This window comes from Prinia subflava, chromosome 7 (assembly GCF_021018805.1).
Source record: "Prinia subflava isolate CZ2003 ecotype Zambia chromosome 7, Cam_Psub_1.2, whole genome shotgun sequence".
In the NCBI taxonomy this organism is placed as follows: Eukaryota; Metazoa; Chordata; class Aves; order Passeriformes; family Cisticolidae; genus Prinia; species Prinia subflava.
Window position 1 is genome coordinate 8,746,451 of NC_086253.1, and position 20,181 is coordinate 8,766,631.

Genomic DNA, 20,181 nt, shown 5'->3' on the forward strand with positions numbered 1-20,181 from the left:
GCCTTTGATAAAGGAAGGAGTCTTGGCCTCTCAAAAAAAGAAAACAGTATATAATTTTATTGGCAGGACTATGTACTTGAGGTGAAAGAAGAGAGGGAGATAATGGATTTGGGATGAATGTAAATATGTATTTGTATCCTGTGGCTGTCTTCCTGCTTTTGCTTATTCCACTAATAGAGGAGCACAGGTGAAGGTCAGGCCTGCAGTGTCTGAGGCTTCTTTTGGGATCAGCTGCCTCTCAAGTGAGGGAATCGAATACTACCCTTAGTCCTGAAACTCTGCAAATGGACAACTTGACTGTGTGAATGATCATCAGTGATTCATATGATTACTGAAATCTTAAACAATAATTCTACACATGCTAAGAGGTTCTAGTTGTTCTGTTACCCTTGGATTTGTATTTTGCTCACTTTTTATCTTTTCAGGGCCACTGAGATTTGTGATTATCCACGAGGGATGTATCTACTATTTTAAGAGCAGCACATCTGCATCTCCCCAGGGTGCATTTTCTTTGAAAGGTTACAACAGGTAGGTGCCAAGGAAGTTGTTTAACACCCAAGGTCCTTTAACTTAGTGCTAGGGGCTCTGGGTTTCATCCAATGAAGTTAAGCACAGTTACATCTGTTGTTTAGGTTAAGCATTGATCTCAAATTCCCAGAAATGTATTCTTTTCAAATTGTATACATGACATTTCCTGTGCTTGGTGAGTGGATAGCCTTCCCCTTCTGTAATTTAACCAGTAAAGCTGTTTGAATTGCAGTGGCCTTAGTCCTGTTACTGATAGATGCAGACTGCATGTGCAGATGGTTTGTCAGAAAGAATTCACATCTATCTTTGCTCTGTAGTGACCAGAAGGGAATCAGAAGAGAAAATTTATGGAGCTACTGGTTCAGCAGCTGTAGTTAGTGTTGAAACTGTATCAGCTACAGAGTGCTAAATGAGAGAATGCATGTGCAAAGTATCTGACTCATTTCACTACACATTTTTAATCTTAATATCTACTTTGCAAATTGAAGACAGAAATATGTGGCTTTCAAGTTAGCCAGTGCTGTCAGAATGTGAATGCAGCATAAGTACAAGGCCTACTAATACAAGTCCAGCCTAACTTTAGGAATTTGCTGTTGAAATTGATGCTAAGAAAAGTTTAATGAGAAAGAGGGAATATAGAGAAATATCTTGTACTGTGTAATGTTCTCAGACTTGTGGAATAAGGAATTACCTTTTCTTAATTTATGGGAGCTTTTCTAACACAGCACATTGCATATTTTTAAGGGAATGCACTTGTAGACATTGTAGCCAGTTAAAAATTCAAGATTAATTTGTAGAAGAAACCCACACTGTAATTTTGTCATGACACCAGCTTCTGCTATCCACATGAATGTGAACAATACCGTGGAATTTGTAAATGCTAGAGACAGTTCATTCCTTTTTATGTGTCTTCATTTTAGCAGCCTTGTAGAGACCTTGGTTCGAGTAGGGACCAGGTCTTGATTAGTGTAAGGCACAGACAAACATTATTGAAAAAGAATTTGAAAGAACTGAAAGAATTGTTAGACTGGGTAGATGGATAAGAGGTATTTCATTTTTTTCCCCCAAGAGTCCCAAATGAAGAAATTCCTTACACACGCTATAAAGAAAGCAGTTAAGTTATGCTTGTTTTAAAATAATAAAAAATGTTCAAGGAGGTGTTTATAAGGGAAAGATATAAAAATGAAGTTTGCCTTTATTAGTATTTTTCTTACTTTCATGGGAAATATGTTTTGATTTCTCCTCTGAAATAGTGACTTCTTGAAATAAGGGCCACAAGCACCATGAGTACCTCGTGCAGTGTGTGATGCTTATGAATTAATGTGGTTCATTAACTCTTGAACAGGTCAAACCAGCTATTTATAAAAGCCTGGCTGGTGGATCAGCAAGTGCTCTTCCTTTTGCACTGTCCCTTCTACCACAATAATGGAGAAGTACTGCAAATGCACATGTGGGGATTTCTGTGGTGATTGTCTGGGCTTGAGGGTTATTTTTAATAAGGCAAAACTCGCCAGTAAACCTGCTTTCTGTCAGCCTTTATGACCTGCATAGCAGCATTAACTATAGACTGAGGCATTTCTGCATTGGTGGTTCTGTTTCTCAGGGTTATGCGGGCAGCTGAGGAGACAACATCAAGCAACGTGTTTCCTTTCAAGTTAGTTCACATAAGCAAGAAGCACAGGACATGGTTTTTTTCAGCTTCTTCTGAAGATGAAAGAAAGGTAACTTTCTTCTTTTGCAATAGAATTTTCCTTGAAGCAGAAAGTGAATCTTGGACTTCCCCAAAATCTAAATGAACTGGAAATGCAGCTGTCACTGAAATTTGTATACCTAGTTCTTTGGGCTCCTCTGAAAATCATGTGTGAAGTTTTAACTTCTAAGTCAGTGTTATTTCAACTTAGGGAATGGCTGTGACATACTAGATGGCACAGTTTTCTCCATATTTCATAAATATTTATTTTTCACTGAGGGAAAAAGAAAGTGATGGTACATTAAGCCTTTCTTAAATTCTTAAATTTCTTAAATTCTGAAAACTATTCAGTGAAATCTCCCTTAAATCACCCTTAAACATACTCTGAATATATATCTGGCTTTAGGAATAACAGCCTGAAATTTGCAAACGGAAAATTTAATATTTCAGTGTGTTCCTACAGCACTTTAGATAGTCAAAACATTTGACTGCTAAGTCTTTTCAATAAAAAGTCATGGATAAATATGATTTCAATGTATGTCCCTTGCACAGTTACTCTGTTCTTACAGAGGACAAGATACATCTGCATTTAATGATTTAAAGATTGATGTGTTGAATGTTGTATTTTTATTTTTGTTTAGAACTGGATGCTATCCTTGAGAAGGGAAATTGATCACTACCATGAGAAGAAAGAAACAATAACAGAATTCAGGTATAAACCCTTATTCTTTATTGGTTTTTTACCCCTTTTGCACTAGCTTTTTACAGTGGTATTTTAGGCTTTTTGCACCTACAAGTAACTTCCTGTTAAATAAGAACAGCCCAGTAAGACCGAAGAAGAAAAGCCCTTCCTAATTTATATTTTAAAGAATATGAAGAAAACCCCAAATCTTTAAACAGAGAGCACTTTGAATGTCAGCTTTGTGTAAAAGAAATGAAATCTTCTAAAATACAACAGCAACATATCTGACTGTTAATTGGGAAATAGGAACAGATTGCTTCTGCTTTTCCAGCATTCCTTTCCAGTGCTGCAGTCCTGCTAAACAGAAGTAACTCTGTCTTTTCTTTTGCAGTGACTCTGGTTCTGATGTAGACAGTTTCTATGGCTCAGTAGAACGTCCCATTGACATCAAGTATTCCCATCATTCAGCAGATAATGAAGGTGACAAATTTAGGCAATGATAAATAAGGCTTCTTTGTTGCTTATTTATTTCTTCTGAATTCTGCAGGAATTATTCCCGTAGCTTAAGTAAACTGATCCAATTTGTAACTGATGTTTTTTACAAGGTGTATCTCTGGTGTAGTTTTAAATCAGCAATATGTATTCTGTGCCATTAACTGTTGGTACAAATAAACTAAAGAATTTCAGATCCTTTGAGGAGGTTAATTAAACGTGAGGACATGACAGAAAGCCTGTCAGGTAGGCATTCCCAGCATATTTCAGCAACTGAGTTTCTAGTCAAGAAATATGTGAAAAACAACATGAGAAACCTTGCCTTGAGGTTCAGCAGAGATGCTTTTCTAGGCCTTTCCCCATCTGCCCTTTCAGATTTCTCAGGGCAATGTTGATGGGAGAAGTACTCTCATTTCCTGAAAGGAAATTCCTGACTGTTCTTCCTGAGTAGGACGAAAAGGCAGGAGTGGGTCTTGTTAGGAAATCCGGTTCCTTTGCTGCAAGCAGAGGAGAACAGGCTCGTCAGCATTTCACATGGGGTTCTAGTTTAGTCCTTCTGATTTTATGAAAGACGAATGATGATAAGAGGCCATTAGGAGTTTAAATTAGGAAAATTAGAATAACTGATTTTTATCAGATGTTCTTACCTTTTTTAGGGCATTCCTCTGCATATTGTCCTTCAGGCTGCTCTTATAATCAATGATGAGAAATTACTGCCTAGAAGTAACATGGTTTTTGTGGCTTGGTTATTCTGATTTACAGTTAAAGGCAACATTGAAACTACCTAAGCCATTTGTTGTGATGCCTTTTTTTTCTTTTCTTTTTTTTTTTTTTTTTTTTTTTTGCTAGAGCAAGACAAAAGAATTGAAATTGTTTTGTAGATCACTAAACTTGTTTAATCTTCCATGTTGCAAAATCATAAATTTTTCTGTGTTATGGTTAAATTTTGGAGGTTATGTTTTTTTCCAAGTGCTTTTGTCAATGCATCCTTATAGTTGTGTCTCTGCAACTGATTTGAACTTTTCTCAGGAAGGCTGGAACACTAGAAAGTCACTAAAAAATAATTCTTTTAACTTCTAAGTTGAAAAATATTAATGTGTAGTGTACTTCATCTGCCTCTGTTTAAGTGATGGCTTTTTAAATTGACATAATAATTTAAGGAAACATCTGGATAGCAGAGAGGTGGATCAAAACTATTAATTTTTTCACCTCCTTAGAAAAAAAAATCTGAAAAATATTTGTTTTAAAGAGCCCTAAGTACTTGATACTATTTCTTAGGTTCCAAGAGTATTTATCAGTCTAACACACTGATTTTTATCTGCAGATTACGACCAGGAGGAAGAGGATGAGTCTTATTTGCAGCCGGATACTTCTGACATAGTGAAAGATGGTATGTGATTTCTTTGATTCCCCTCACAAGAGGCCCCATGAAAGGCCCCTAGTGAAGGCAATATTCATGTGGAATGCCAGGTTATTATTTTGTATTGGTCATTACTATTCCAGCTGGCAAAATAACTGAAGTAATGCAGAGGTATCTAATCTTGAGAGGTATTTAGGGTCAGAAGTTTGTAATAACAGCAGTAACCATTTACAGGAAGCATTACATGCCTTTAGGGGTGTGTTTTCTTGCAAGTCGCCTGCCTGGGATGACCTGTATCTGGTCATCAGTCTGGAGCAGCAGTAATGTTTTTAAGGAAAAAATAGACTATGAAGTGAAAAATCTTTGCTAAGTTATCATAAGCCATGCCTGAAGAAAAATATCAGGACTTTATTACCTATAACTTTCAGGATTGTGCTGAGAATTAAATGCTTATCCAGCATGTTGAGTACTAGCAGAGCTGATGCCAGTGAAATATCTTAGATCACGTAGAACATTGGTGTGAGAAGTCTCTTTTGATGACATACACCCCCTCAGTGTGTCCATTTTTTGGTTTTCTCCCTGCAGATATGGTGCTGCCCCCTGCGTACCCACCCCCGCCCGTTCCTCACGTCAGGAAATCTCCCTACTCCGAGGCGAGGGCAAATTCCTATGCTGGCAAACCAAGTGCACCAGTACCACCTCCACCTCCTAAGAGAAGCTTACCTGAAATCAAACTGGAGCCACCCCCTGTGCCCCCTTTACCTGTGTTCAAAAAGCCTGCAAGTGGCAAAGAGTCTCACCCACTGCCTCCAGAGCCTCTGCCTCCAGCCCAAGTTCCTGCTCCTCCAGAAGCGTGCGAGAAGCTAAAAAGCTTAAACCTTTCCCCACGGACTCCTCCTCCTCTGCCAGGCAATAAACCCAAGTTGTCACAGCTTGCTGAGAAGCTAGCAGAGCCCAAAGTGCCGAGGGAACATGGTAAACCTGGACTGTTTGTGCCACCAGTGCTCCCAAAGCCACCTGTGCCAAGCCACCAGCTCCCTGCAGTCAAGCCTAGAACAGAGAAATCTTTATGTCCCCAGTTACAGTAAGTATGAAAAATCAATGCACTATTGTTTTTCAATCGCTTATTAGTTAACAAGTTTAGACATACTCAGATTCCTACCAGCATCTGTGTCTCTTCCCTGCACCATGCCTCTCTGTGTTGTGCTTTTTTTCACCTGTTATTTGAAAATCTGCAGTGAATCCAGCTGATCTGGTTGGACCTGTTTTGTGCATGAGCTTGGACTTCATGATCTCTAGAGGTCTCTCCTTACCCAAATTAATCTGTGATTATCTAAATTAATCTGCACCAGTGCCTTCAGTTCTGGGGCTCCCAGAACAAGAAAGATGTTCAGAGGAGGCCCCTGAGTTGATCCAAGGGCTGGAGCACCTCTCCTATGAGGACAGGCTGACAGAGTTGGGATTGTTCAGCCTGGAGAAGAGAAGGCTCCAGGGAGACCCTTCCAGCACCCTCCAGTACCTAAAAGAGCTACAAAAGAGCTGGAGAGGGACTTTTGACATGGGCACAGAGTGATAGGACAAGGGGGAATGGCTTTAAACTGAAAGAGGGGAGGTGTAGGTTCTGATTAGATATTGGGAATAAATTATTTACTTGGGAGAGTGATGAGGGACTGGCACAGATTGCCACATAAACTGTGGATGCCCCATCCCTGGAAAGGCCACGTTGGATAGAGCTCCAAGCAACCTGATCTAGTGAAAGGTGTCCCTACCCCTGGCAGGAGAGTTGGAATGAGATGGGCTTTAAGGTCCCTTCCACCCTAAACCATTCTAGGATTCCATGATTTGGGGGCTAAACTGAAACTTCAGTTCTAGTTTTACTATTCCTTCAGTGTTTTGGGAATATTTGTTCTGCTTTCCTGATGAGATCTCCTTCAGTTTTCATTCTGTTTCTGCCAGGAGATCACCACCAGATGGACAGAGTTTCAGAAGTTTTTCATTTGAAAAACCAGCACTACCCGCCAAGCCAAGCCAACCTGATGATGACTCTGATGATGATTATGAAAAAGTAAGATCAAGCAGATGATCCATTCTAAAGGAAGTTTTTTCCTTGCTTATGTATACCATTGGGAACATTTTAAGAGCATTTTTTCAGGAGAAGAGTAGCTTTCTGAAAACACAATGCTGTGTAATTTTTTTTCATTTCTTTTTGAACTTTAGTGAGTGCCTTGGTAAGTTATGGAGTTTAAGATTGGCTATAAAGGAGAAAGAAGCATAAAGATTAAATCACCATGAATGATTTTAGAGGATGGCTGTAGCTTATTTGCATAACAAGTTGCTAGAGTTTTGAGTTGTCATTGACTTAACAGTGACACATTTTCTTTACATTTTTACAGGTTGGGCTGCCTGCTTCAATATTTCTTAATACCTCTGAATCCTTTGAAGTGGAAAGGTAAAATTTGATTTTAAAATAGTTCCTTAGAAATCCTAAAAAACCTGTACTGAACTATTTTGATAACTTGTGTTTAAAGCACGCACTGAAGTGTTTAATATGCAAATCACTTTCTAGATAAGTTAGTTCAGTGCTCATATATCAATTGACAATTGTGATTTGGCTCCATCTGGAGGAGGTTCTTTTGCCAGGATGCTGGATGGGACCAGAGGGCCACATGATCTGTGCTGCACTGCTGGTTCAGGTGCTAGAACAGTGAATTTCTTTCAGCTGTGATCTACTATAAATTATCACACCCAAAGCAGATATTTCTAATGGGAATTTTAAGACTGTGTAGGTATTTGATTTATCTAAGTGCTGATAACATGTCCTGCACATGAATAATTGTAATATATGTCATTGTTTATTCTTTTAGGATATTTAAAGCTAGTAGCCCACAAGGACAGCCACAAAATGGATTGTACTGTATTAGGAATTCATCTACTAAGCCTGGAAAGGTAAATTGTAATTGCTGAGTCTAACCCCCAAAAAACATCTTGCTTGAGATGCATTTTATATACATCAAAGTACTTAACAATTTAGATCTGGTCTTTGCTTAAAGCAAGAAAATATGAGAGAATTGCTATTGTAATAGCAATGATTGTAAAAACCCAAAATTTTAGGCTGAATTTTAATTAATTCCTTAATAACACTTTGAATTAGAACAGCTTGGTATCATAGACTGAATACATTGCATATTTCTTCTTCAAGGTATTGGTTGTATGGGATGAACCTGCAGGAAAAGTGAGAAACTACAGAATCTTTGAAAAGGTCAGTAGCTGCACTGTGTAGGCATCTTTAGATTATGTATGTCTCTGTGTATCAAATGGGTGTGCATATAGGTAAATATCAGAACTAACAAGTTAAAGTCTAAATTTGCTCCCACCTCTGACAGTGAAAATCAGCTGATATATAAATATCTGGTCTAGGATAAGAGTTTGAATACTCAGATCTGGGCTTTGTAATTGCTGTATCACGTATCATCATAAATTTTAGTTCCAGCCAAATCCTAGTAAATTGCTGAGTTTAATTTGGACTTATTTGTGTGACTGACTAGTTTGCAAAGGAATGGTGTATTTGAAAGAACTTAGTTCTGATGATCATCAGTTCTGGCCCTTTTTTTCTTTTGACATGGAGCTGGTAACATTACTGTCGATGGTTACATATGTTTTTGTTCTACAACAGGATGGCAAGTTTTACCTGGATTCAGACGTCATGTTTTTGAACATGGGAAGTTTGGTGGAATACTACAGCACTCATGTCTTACCCAGTCATGACAGCCTGATTCTCAGGTGTCCTTATGGTTACTCTAAGCCAAGGTGACAGGACATGGTTCCCTGGCACCCTGCTGCCCCTGAGGACAGGACTCCTGCCACTGTTGGACATCCTGCTGTTTGCACACACAAACTGAGTCTGTTTCCATCGTTTAGTCTCACATGAATTGTTGTATAAATTCCATTTAAGGAACTTCTGGTAAAACCTTAAAGTCCAGATCAGCGGATTTTATGATCATTTCTTTTACAAAGATCTGAACTGATGATGCTGTGAAAGCTGTCCAGGATACCCACACCTTTTATAAAACTGCTGCTATTACTAATCTCCTTGGAATGTCGAAAAGGAACATGAACAAAGAAGTGATCTGAATACAGCTGACCTAGGAAATGGACACTTCTGAAAGTATGTCAGAATTTATTTGTGACAGGGAATACTAATACTCTGACTTGGAGGAGCTACTCCTGAAGTCAGCATTGGTGCTCAACTGAGATATTTTATATTACTTGTATAGTTGATGTGTACATAATGTAGATTTCTGTGCTAATTATTTGATTTACTATAGGTAAAGATAATCAGGAAATTAGGCTTTTTTTTAAGCCACTTCTTACATCCTTGTACCTTCTGAGTACAGTAATCACTATCAGGTACTATCTGGCTGATATGGGTGTGGTATCCCACATACTGCTTAATGACATGCACTTCAGGAAAGTTGGGAACAATATTGATTTGGCTTTCGTGTGATCCCCATTACCCATGGAAGGGTTCGTGCCACTGGTATTTTTAAAGGGTATGACAAAAGATAAAGGGCTACTTCAATTTTTAGGGGAAGGGAAGGGAGCCATTTGAATGTTCTAAATTTCAATTAGCAGTTTTATCTCACGTTGTCATAGTCAAAGGTTCTTTAAACAAAGCACAAAAGAATACCTGAAACCATGATTGTGGTGCTAGTATCGCTCCATAAATCCTTGTGGTCAGTCTCTTAGGAACAGGTTTTCAGCCTATTGAATTCTTTCTGTTCTAGGGCAAAACACACTACCCCAGTCTGCTACCACAAATTTTTCCATTTGTAGTAGAATTTCTACTCAATTTGTAGTTGCATGCAAAACAAAATGTGTTTTTAATATACAATCAGTGATAGACATTACCAGGGTGCTTTTACCATTTGTTCCCTAATATTTTGGGGACAGGTATCCTAAATCCAGGGGCTTGATGTTTATACCAAAATTACTCTTGGAAAAGACATTTAATTTAATAATCTTTTAAGTAATTCTATTGATCAAAAAAATACTGTCATAATGGTCTCATACTCTAATAATGTTTGCAGGGCTTGTAATAATAGTAAAGAAAAAATACTGCCACTCCTGAAACAGAATGTAACTAGATTTTATCAGTCTGGATCTGTATCAATGAACTTTTTTTTTTTTACTGTTACCTTTTCAAAGTTTATACATGCCCATTTTAATCTTGTTACCATTAGATGGTCACAACTTTAAAATCATAGTAAGAATTAAATTTAAAATCAGAATAAGAATTTGTTTTTTACAAAAACAGTAAACCTGGATTTAGTCCCTAGGGAATTTTCCTTACTCATCAGATGGAATATGAGGATCTGATCTGAGGGATCAGGATTTGAGGCAGGAAACTCTGCCTCCATCTTTTCCAAGAGACACAGACATTCACAGTATCAGTCTTTTGATCTCTGTTCCCACTGTAATAGGGCTTACGTGTGTAAAGAATGTGAAGTACATAAAATTCAGATTCTGTTGAATATTGGATATTTTAGGTCTAGTTCCTTTGATTTTAAATTAGTATCCTTATAGTGCACTACCCTCTCTAAAGAAGGCTCAGCCAAGACAATATTTAAAAAACTTTTTTGGCAAATAGTTATATGTATATCAGAGTAAGTTCAAGTTTCTTGCTGTATTCACACCTAACTATCTACAGAGTAAGGGAATAACTGACTTCATTGTGTCATGACAGTCATATTTATAGTATGCTCTCTTTGGGACCCTATTCAGATATTTGATTCTTTTCTCAACCTTCCACTCAGAAGATTTTTAAATTGTAAACACACATTTAAACCATAACACGTTCTTTACCTGAGTAATACAAGAGTTGCAAATATGTAAATTTTTGTGATAATTCCCTTTTGTATCTAAATGTGTAGATTTCTGAAATGGATAAACTTTCAAAGCCAGTCCACCTCATTTTGTGCAGTTGTCTTTAATTTCATGGGGGTGTGTTCTAATGCTTTTGTTTATAGCTATGTTCTTCTAATAGTGGAGTTAGAGGAATTAATTTTCAGTGCCCCTAAGAAGCAAATCTTCATGTTCTAAACAAATCTGCAATCATTTACACTCTTCTGTCCTCTTGCTCCTAAAAAAGACTAGTCTAGTCTTTTTTAATAACAAATCAGGTGAGTTTCTGGTGTTTGTAAGGAGGAAAGACACAGCTCGAATGCATGGCTCAGTATCTCCTGTATTTCTCACTAATCTGCCTCTCCTCATTCCTTCACCACAAAGCAGCCTTTACATCTACAGCCTATTACAAGCTCCTTAGCTTTAAAATAGTTGGTAGGGAACTGTAAAAGCAGCATTTGATGCACATAAAGAATGTAGTTAATGAATTTTGTACTATCCAAGTCAAAATCATTCATACTTGTTTGGAAGAAGTCTGGCTTCTTGTGACTGAACCTCCAGATAAAAGTATTACAGGTCATATTTGGATGGGGATTGCTGTTCTAGGGAAAAAAAAATTGGAGCGCTTTTGAAAATAAAACAAGGGACAATCAGTGGCAGCATGTCATAAAAAGTGAACCAATATCCAAATAATTCTTCTGTGACAGTAGAGGTGCTTTGTATCATTCTCCACCTCAGAGCTTCAGTTTTCACAAGAATGTGAATAAGTAGCAAGAGTATTTGTGGTCTCAAGTGGCTTCATCCTTCGGAATGTGCAAAAGGGTGCTGAAGATTTTGGAAGCTGCAAGTGTGATTATGAAGAATCTGGGGACATCTGCTGGTCAGCCTGTTCCACACAGGGGTCCACACAACAGGAATCCAGCAGCTGAGCATGTGTGGAAGTAATTTGGGACAAATCAATCTTAAGTGACTTCAGACAGAAGCTAGAGATCAAAGCTAACTTCAGGTGGAAACTTAATAGGCTGGGTCTTGGAAACTTAAGACTCTTTGGGCTCATCTGTCTCAAGTAAGTAGCAATATTTGCTCATCTGAATGTCTTCTAAAGAACAAAGAGATAAATTAATCTTTCTGTTTAAATTATTCTTAAAATATACTTCAAGGTAGAATTTACATAATGGACATCTGAGCACCACTTAAATTTATCCACATTGTGAATAATTAGGCAGCTGTTCTGAACATTAAATACTTCACCTAGCAGCAAGCAAATTGCATGATGTTGCAATCGTTTCCATCTTATGAAATACCTCCTGAAAGTCAAGGAGGGGGTTTTTCCCTAATAGTGGGAGTGCTTGAGATGCCCATAATTACAGACCCCTAAGTGGGAGAGCTTATACTACACTTGAAGTACCAAAATATCAAGTACCAAATGCTATTAGAACTTCAAGAGAGAGAGTATTTGAGCTCACTTTAAAACTGGGTGGACTGAAGTAATTGTTAAGTAGGCTTCAGGTATGGAGCAAGCCTTGTAGCACAGCCACCCCCAAATCTATTCCTTCAGGGCTCCCATTCCTGTATCTTAATTACGGGATGGTCATTACTATCCCTCACTTGTACTTTCCTCCTTACAGTATCTAGTTCTCAGGAAGTGGGTAATTCAACCTCTCAGGCTGATGACACGGTCCTGAGAGGCATGTAATCTTGGAGATACCAAAGAATCATTTTTAATGTAATTCTACTCACACATATCTCTCCTGGAGTTGGTTTGCACAGAAATGACAGTGATAAAAGCCATTTGTAGGATTAGATCCCTGAATATATATAAAAAGGGGGAAAGTATTTAACCCTTCTTTGAGTTACCACCTTCTCTGCCTTTTAACAACCACTTCATGCAAGCTCCTGCTGGGTACTATCCCAGCACAGCTGCCCTTGGACTGGCTGATGTGCACTGAAATTCTGGCTTGGGCAGAATTTTGCATGGCTGGAATTTTGCACCTCTACTGAAGGCCAGTGATGTGAAAGGGCCACCAGAGCAGCACAGAAAACAGGAGAGTCTGTCCCATGGGAAGTTATTAAATGGTTTTATTACAGGGCCAATATGGAAAGGTGCTCCTGCTGTGGCTTCACAAGCTGTTTTAGGCTTCATTGATTATGTTGTGCTTTAATTTACATTAATTTGCACTGTGCTAACATTCATGCTGATTTATTTTTCCAAGAAAATGACAGCCGCACCCTAACCATGGGAGCACTGCTGAAAATGTGCCGTTTAAAAATTAAATGTGACTTTAGGGAATTAAAAATTTGATATTCTAATATTACAAAGTTTCTCTCAAGATTAAGTAACTTTCTCCTCTGTATAATAAATATAATAAGAACTACCTTAGAATAATTTTCTTATGCTTTTCACCCCTCATTAGTTTGAACTTGCCCTGATATATTTTCCTTTCTCTGTTTTACCCTCTTAGGTCTGCTTGTAGTTCTAAAGTTAGTTCAAAAGTTCTAACTTCTTTTACTGACATTTTTCCTTCTCCTACTATTATGGATGAAGATGTCATCACAGAGCAGCTAAAAACAATTTCAGCTGCTCTAGTTACACTGGAGTTATATAGAAGCATCTAGCAGAGAACATACAGCTAGAAGGTGGATGATAGGAAGTCATAGATGCTACAGTTAAATTAATTGGTTTTACTTGGAGAAGCATTTTGGATAAACAAAGAACATTGTAACATTATAAGAGAATGTTGGTTGCTGGAGTTCCTTTGTGTAGAGCAATCATTGCACCTTTGCTTCTGTTGAACTGCAACTGCTGTTAACCAGCTTGAACCATGTAGCTCCATTTAGATTTAATCTCAATCATGTATAAAAATTTCCCTATGTCCCCTGAGCATAAAGTCAATATTTTTCAAACTTAAAGCCGAAGTGGCCTCTCAGATTAGGATTGTTTAAAATTGGATGACATTTAGTATTGGCCTGTTCCAGCTGCTCTGCCCTTTTGCCCACCTGCTTTTTCAGTTTTTTTTTTTCCCAGCTCAAACAAACCTTAGATGTGTTTTTGTTTGGTTGTGGAGAGAGATGAAAGTAGACCAGAATACACTTTTTTACTCCATGTACTCTTTCTATTGAACCTACATTGAAATTGTTTCTATGTACTATTTTCAGTCCATTGGGAATGTTCTTCTTCCTTGCAAAAATGAGTAAAATTCAAAACAGAGCTCCCTCTGAAGGACAAGAATTCATGTGCTTCAGGCACAACCTTACATACAATGACCAACTTTAGTAATACTTCAAATGAACTGTGAGATATTATTACTGGTGTTATGCCCAGCTGAAATTAAATAACCCATTACCTAATCTTGAAAAATACATTTAAATTCAATAATTTTAAAGACAAATTCCTCATAAGCTTTTCAATAGTAATGCTGCATGTGTGTAAGCTCCCTTGTCTCACCTCCAGCAGAGTCCTGGGTGACAGTGAGAGAGACAGCACTCAGAGGGATGTTTTGGGGTATTTTGTACAGGTAACTTGTGTTTGTCCCCACACACCCTCCCAGTTCTCCAGCTCTGGTAGGACTGGCCAGGGACTGGCTTTTACTTTGCTGGCACAAGGAAGTTTTGCTGCTAAGACTCTCCTTTTGAAGGCCCAAGGGAAAAGCAACAGAGAATTCACATACTGCCATTGTTTATTTGGAGGCTCCAGAACTTTTTCTGGGAAATGGAGGAGGTCTGTGTGAGATGAAGACAAAGGATGACAGTAGGTAAGCAAGTCCTGCCCACTCAACAGACTGTCAGGACAGAACAGTTCTGGCAGGTCAAGAGAGAAACATCTACCTTACTGCTACCTTACTATCAGTCCCAGTTTATAGGTTAGAAAACTGACCTGGAACTGCTTATGTGGAATAAGTGCATCCCAAATAAAGGAAAAGATAAATATCCTAATGCCAGACATGGGACATCAACCTAGTGCTGTGTTTCTCTCAGGAAGCTGGAAGCTACCTGACCATCAAGAAGTGTTAATGCCAGGTAAAGGTGTCAGGTGCATAAAAATAACTGTACAGTAGTATTTTTCTGATATCTAGTAAAGCCACGTGAAAATAATTTGTAAATGAATACATTCAAATTGACTCTTTTATTTGAGACTCTGTAATGTGAGTTGAGTCCAGTGCTGCTGCTGCTGGAGCCTGCTGAGAACAACTCTTATTTGAAAGCCAGTAACCATTCTCCAGTACATGTGCAGGGGTGCACATGGTAGGTGAAAGCCTGCTGGCAACAAGCTTGCCTTGGTCATTTTCCCAGAACCCTCACCAGCAGCCCAAAATCTTGAAGGAATCAAACACTGCAGGCTGAAAAACACAGTGCAGTTCATGTTGTACCTCTTGTTGCAGCTGTAATGATGCAAACCCGGCTGGTAAGAGTTAACAAAGACAAGTTCTTCATGTTTTAAATAATGCAGAAGTGCTTTCTGAGGTTGTCTTGTCTTTCTTTTCTGCAGCAGAGTGCACAGCTTTAGTGTGTGTCAGTGTTTATGAGCCCTCCCCTGAGCTTCCTGCAGCTGGGTAGAGGCAGGTCAGGAACCTGGGCAGGACAAAACCTGAACAGGGCAGACAAACACGGTCACACATCAGCTGTCACAGTCTCAGCCTGTGCAGGGAGTTGGTTGATTCAGCAGTGAGCTGGCCTCCCCGTGCAATTCTTCAGATTAGCCAGGTGAAACAGTGGCCTCATGATTCTCAGAGATAATGCAAGGGGGTAAGGGGAAAGCTGGAAGGGGACAGCAGGAACCTGTGCCCTTGGGCAGGTCACAAAGTAGGACAGCAGAAGAGAAAGGTAAAAGAACAGCAGCACGAGAGCCAACAGGAGCTGATAAAAGGCATCCTTTGATCTGCTCAAGCTGCTCCTTTCACTGCACCCTGCAGTTATACAAACACTTTGAGCCAGCACTGCCAGAGAAAGAAACGATCCTGCCCTCCCCCAGCCCTGGGCACTGCTGCTGCCCCCAACATCCACATCCTTCCTGCCACTGCTGGTCTTAGAGCCACTGATCTGGAGAGGAAACCCTTTAAGTTTGAAACAAAGCAGTATTTTTTTTCTGATTTAGTTCTTACATGGATTCATTCTCCCATTTACTTTTCCAGACAAGAGAAAGAGCTCTATGAGTTAAATGCCTTGGCGAGAAAGGGAAAGAAAGGAAGAGAGATGCCAAGGTGGAGTATTTTGATGAGTAATCTGAGAGAAGACACTGCATGGGGCAGGTGGCTGGAGCCTGCAGGCGCAGAGCAGGGACAGGACTATGCTGCCATGTGTGTACACACATCCCCTAGGTTACAGGGTGCAGCACCAGGCAGGTGAAATGACGTTAATTTGTCAGGCTTACAGCAACAGTTCTTAAAAAAATGTTCAGACACGGTTTGCTAATTAATCATTAGTAATTACACTGACACATGTCCAGTTGTGGGATGGTTTTGATTAGGCAGATCTGTGTTCAGTAGGGCCTTCTTGTCAGATGCGCTGTAATCATTCTGTGTCATCACCTGACTCCTGAACCACCACTGTCGGTGGCTGAATTCACAGACAAGTTTGTGTCTCTCTATGGCCTGGTTTTAGGTAAGTGGAGTGTGTTTCCTCGGTGGAGGTGGTTGGAGCAGGCTAGATTCCTCCCATATTCCACAGGAGGCACTTATGGAACCTAAAATCCATCAGGTTCTACTAGATGGAATCATCCCTACATATGGATAACCTGGGGATGAGGGTTGTAGCCAGCAGAGGAGAAGGGTTTAATGTTTCTGAGAGCTTGTTCCCAGACCCCCAAGCCTTAATTAGTCCCGTTGCAGGCAGCATTCTACACAACACACAGAATTAAAATGACACAGAAACGACAGTAAAAATGGGCAGAAAAGCGGTAACAGAAGAAGTGAACTTTACAGTTGGTGTTTGCAATGACTGTAACAAACCGAGGGTTACGCCAGCCACACAGCTCTCCGAAGGATTCAGAAGATCTAAGGAGGTGATTTATAAAGCTGCTGTGTACAAGCTGTACGATGCACCTGCACACTTCTGAACCAAGAGCGCGGCTTCTCGCTAGCCTGGCACTGAACATCCGCAGGATATTCCACCGATTAAACACCTTCGGTTGGACAGGTGTCTCTAGTCCCGCCAAGGCGGCTCTCAGTCCTGAGTCCTGCCCTCCTGGATGGCCCTGGCCTTGCTCGGAGCTGACGGCGATCGGACACCGCCACCGCAGCGCGATAGCGAGCCCTTATCGCAGCGCGTCCGCGGCGATCAGCGATGTCTGCCTGCGCTTATCTCCCGGCCCGCTCTAAGATAAGCTTCCCAGGCGCCGCGCCGCTCCTTTCCGCTGGGACCTGCTGCCACAAGAAGCCCTTTCCCCGCGTCCGAAGGCTCTTCCCAGCCTGTTCCCGGCCGCCCGGGGACCCCCGGCGCTCCCGAGCCGCGGGACGCGGCAGAGGCGGCCCGGCCGCACCGCCCCTCGCCCCCCGCTCCCTCGGCCAATGGGAGAGCCGCTTACTCGTGGGGCGCGCGCCCTCCCGCCAATGGGCGGCGCCGTTGTTGGGTTTGCGGGCTGGGGAAGCCGCACCCTGTCGGGCGGGGGCCGCTCGGTGCCTGAGGGGGCGGCGGGAGCTGCGGGAGGCGGGGACCGAGACAGCGACAGCCTCGTCAGGGGACCGGCCGCGGCGGCCCCTTCGCTCTCGCCCCTTCTCGTCTGTCCTCGGGTGAGCGCCGCGGCGCTGACGGTGCGGAGGAGGCTGAGGGGCGCAGCCAGCGGCGGGCGGGCTGTGAGGGGGAGACGGGCGCTGCGGGGAGGGGAGAAGGGGGCGGCAAGAGAGGCTGGGGCGCAGACACTGGAACCGGCTCGTTAAGCGCGGAGGGGAGCGGAGGGGGCTGTGTCGGCCTGGGGAACGTGGCAGGGTGTGCGGAAAAACCATCTGCGCGCAGGGTGCCTGCGGTGAGGGGCTGCGGCGGGCTCGGGGTCACCGGGGAGGCGGGGGCGGGACGAGGGGCTGCGGGCGCTGGCCGGGGTGGGCGGCGGGGCTGAGCCGCGGGTGCGGGCGCTGCCAGCCCTGCCTCAGGTGCCGCGGTGCCCATCCCGTGCCCGCCGGGATGCTCCAGCTGCCGCCGCCGCAGGAAGCGGCCGCTCGGCGCTGGAATCTCCATTGCACCCAAGCGCTGCGGCTGCCCCCGCCGCCCTTCGGCTTCACCTGCCCCTTCCTCCAGCCCCAGCGGTGACCTGCGGACTGTGCGGGGCGAAATGCGGGATTTGGAGAGTCCGAGTCATCGTCCGCAGAGGACGTAGGAGTGGAAGCGGATTTGGGATGTGTGTGTGCGGTGCTGGGGATTGGCGGGGCACCAGCGGCAGACGGGCAGTGGTTTTGTTTCCTCTGCTGGAAGGGGTATCTACATTTTAGCGTTTCTAGGGTCTGCTTTTGATACAGAATGTCACATGCCTTTCTGCACGTAATTGCTGCACACTCGCTGTGCTGCTTTATGGGTTGATTCTTAATCTATGTAGGCTTTAGTTAAAACTAGCAATTAGGGAGGGGGAAAATCCAGTCAAGCTGGAAAAATATCCATGGCTGTGTTGAGATGGGGGCTAGGAATAGCACTGCATTTACATCTTTCATGAGATATTGCTGTAGCTCTGTGGTGTAAGCTCCTTGCTGGTTTTGTTTTATTCTTTGCTTTTTGAAAAGTTACTGTAGATCACAACATTATCGTATACCAAAGGTATTCTGTTTTCTTGCACTGTGACTTACATTTTTATACAGAGCTTTACAAAACATGTCTACCCTGAGCTTATGAATTCTCAAACTGCAACTGCTGCTGGATAATTCCTCTGTGCTCTGCTGAAAGCTACAGGTATCTCCCTGCAGACAGGCTGTTTACAGCTCTGGTTCTTGTAACGTGACCATATGTGCCAGTGGAATTCTTGACAGTCCTTAACTGTCACAAATTCAGTGTTTTTTGGGGTTTTTTTTGTTTTGTTTTTTTTTTTTAAATAGAGCAAAAGAATTTATTTTGAAAGCATACAAACTATTTCTAAGATAGGCCTCCGTTTCTGTTAATTAAATATAATGGTGTGACGACTCTTATTTCTCAGTAAGGAAATATTCTTTTAAGAGCACTTGTGTAATAAGGAAGGAAAAATGCAGCTGTGGACTGGACTTCTGAAACAGGTGGTTTTGATATTTCTCTATATTCAGTAAACAGATTTGTTGCCAACAAATTTGATATAATCTTGAGTGAATGTAACGTTCTGTGTGATTTGCCTCACAGAATTTAAACTTGGTGATTTTCTGAGGAGGGTTTTGAGGATGAGGCATTCGCAAGTTTTTACACCTTCGCTGTAGCAAGATAACGTGTGCATTTCTGTGTTTGTATGTTTAAGTGCCTTGTAGTTGTTTTCCTGGAGTTCTGCTTTCTGTATGAAGTTCCTTGCAGAGAAGTGCTTTTTAGCCAAAAACTGATGTGTTGACTGAATGTTTTCTTTCTATGGTTGATGATTATTAGTGTGAAAAATCTGAATGCGCTTCATCTGAAGCAAGTACTTTTGCTGGCTTGTTGTGCCAGCAAGTTCATTAGAGTATGGTTCACTAATGCTGTAGAGTGAAGAAGGTCATTTACTGAATCAGTATTTTTCTGTGACAGTTTTTTAGATGTATCCAACAGAAAATGACTCAACTTTTCTCATTCTTTGGGATTCACCAAAAATATCAGATATTATTTTGCACGTGTGGATGGGCCTCTGAGCAGCCTGGTCTAGGGAAGGTGCCTGTGGCAGGGGGGGTTGGAACCAGATGATCTCAAAGGCCCCTCCAACCCAAACCAGTGTGAGATTCTGTGTATGGAATTGGATCATCTGGTGAGATTAGACACAGGAGAAACCCCTTTGAGCGCCGAGAGACTTTGACAGAAGTGGGGCTAAAACTACTTCTGCCCAAAGTGTTGGGTTTGAAGAGTAGTTTCAAAGCATGGACTGCCTTTAGCAAATCTCATCCAACATTCTGTATAGGAGGAAAAAACATGAATTTTGAAGTAGCCAGTTTTGTTAATTAATAGAATAATAAAACTGAAAGTTTCAAAACAAGGAGAAGGCTGCTTGGCATGTTGATTGCTACTATGCATACAACTGCTATGTGACAAGTGCTTTCTGAGGAGCCTGGGCAGTAAATCTTGCACCCACTGCTTTTCTGACTGGTGGAAATAGCTTTTTGAATTATTAAAGAGTCGTAGCAGTGGTGAATAGTGAGTAATTTGTAAACCCCAAACTGCTGCTGTGCAAATGAGCCGGTCCTGCTTTGAGGGAAAAATGCATATTAATAAAACTTGCCCACTACTTCACTGAAGTAGAGTGTATCAATGTTGCTTTTGCCATACAATGGCGATACCTGAGACATCTTCAGGATACCTGAAGAGAAAACCATGCTGATTTTCTGACTTTGGTGGCTCCTAAATTAAAATTTACTCTTGGACCATGCTGCACCACAAAAAGTGATCTGTGAAATAGCACTATCAGTA

At 41.4% G+C, this 20,181-nt stretch overlaps 2 protein-coding genes across 24 annotated transcripts in view; both read left to right on the plus strand.

Annotated features, from left to right (window-relative positions):
- SH3BP2 (SH3 domain binding protein 2) overlaps nt 1-11,220 on the plus strand; it is a 37,527-nt gene extending 26,307 nt beyond the window's left edge. For 5 of the 7 annotated variants that reach the window (XM_063401502.1, XM_063401505.1, XM_063401507.1 and 2 more), the window contains 11 exons: nt 426-528; nt 2,132-2,249; nt 2,860-2,930; nt 3,292-3,380; nt 4,717-4,782; nt 5,338-5,836; nt 6,709-6,817; nt 7,146-7,201; nt 7,617-7,698; nt 7,952-8,011; nt 8,426-11,218. In XM_063401502.1, the coding sequence (XP_063257572.1) occupies nt 426-528; nt 2,132-2,249; nt 2,860-2,930; nt 3,292-3,380; nt 4,717-4,782; nt 5,338-5,836; nt 6,709-6,817; nt 7,146-7,201; nt 7,617-7,698; nt 7,952-8,011; nt 8,426-8,563 (1,391 nt within the window). In that variant the 3' untranslated portion in view covers nt 8,564-11,218. Of the gene's footprint in view, nt 1-425; nt 529-2,131; nt 2,250-2,859; nt 2,931-3,291; nt 3,381-4,716; nt 4,783-5,337; nt 5,837-6,708; nt 6,818-7,145; nt 7,202-7,616; nt 7,699-7,951; nt 8,012-8,425 lie in introns of all 7 variants that reach the window. The other 2 variants (XM_063401503.1, XM_063401509.1) reach the window with 2 other exon arrangements.
- Nucleotides 11,221-17,210: 5,990 nt separating this feature from the next.
- ADD1 (adducin 1) overlaps nt 17,211-20,181 on the plus strand; it is a 62,050-nt gene continuing 59,079 nt past the window's right edge. For 5 of the 17 annotated variants that reach the window (XM_063401520.1, XM_063401517.1, XM_063401515.1 and 2 more), the window contains exon 1: nt 17,214-17,378. The gene's annotated coding sequence lies outside the window, so the exon portion shown is untranslated. Of the gene's footprint in view, nt 17,400-17,590; nt 17,612-20,181 lie in introns of those variants that run through there. The other 12 variants (XM_063401511.1, XM_063401524.1, XM_063401525.1 and 9 more) reach the window with 8 other exon arrangements.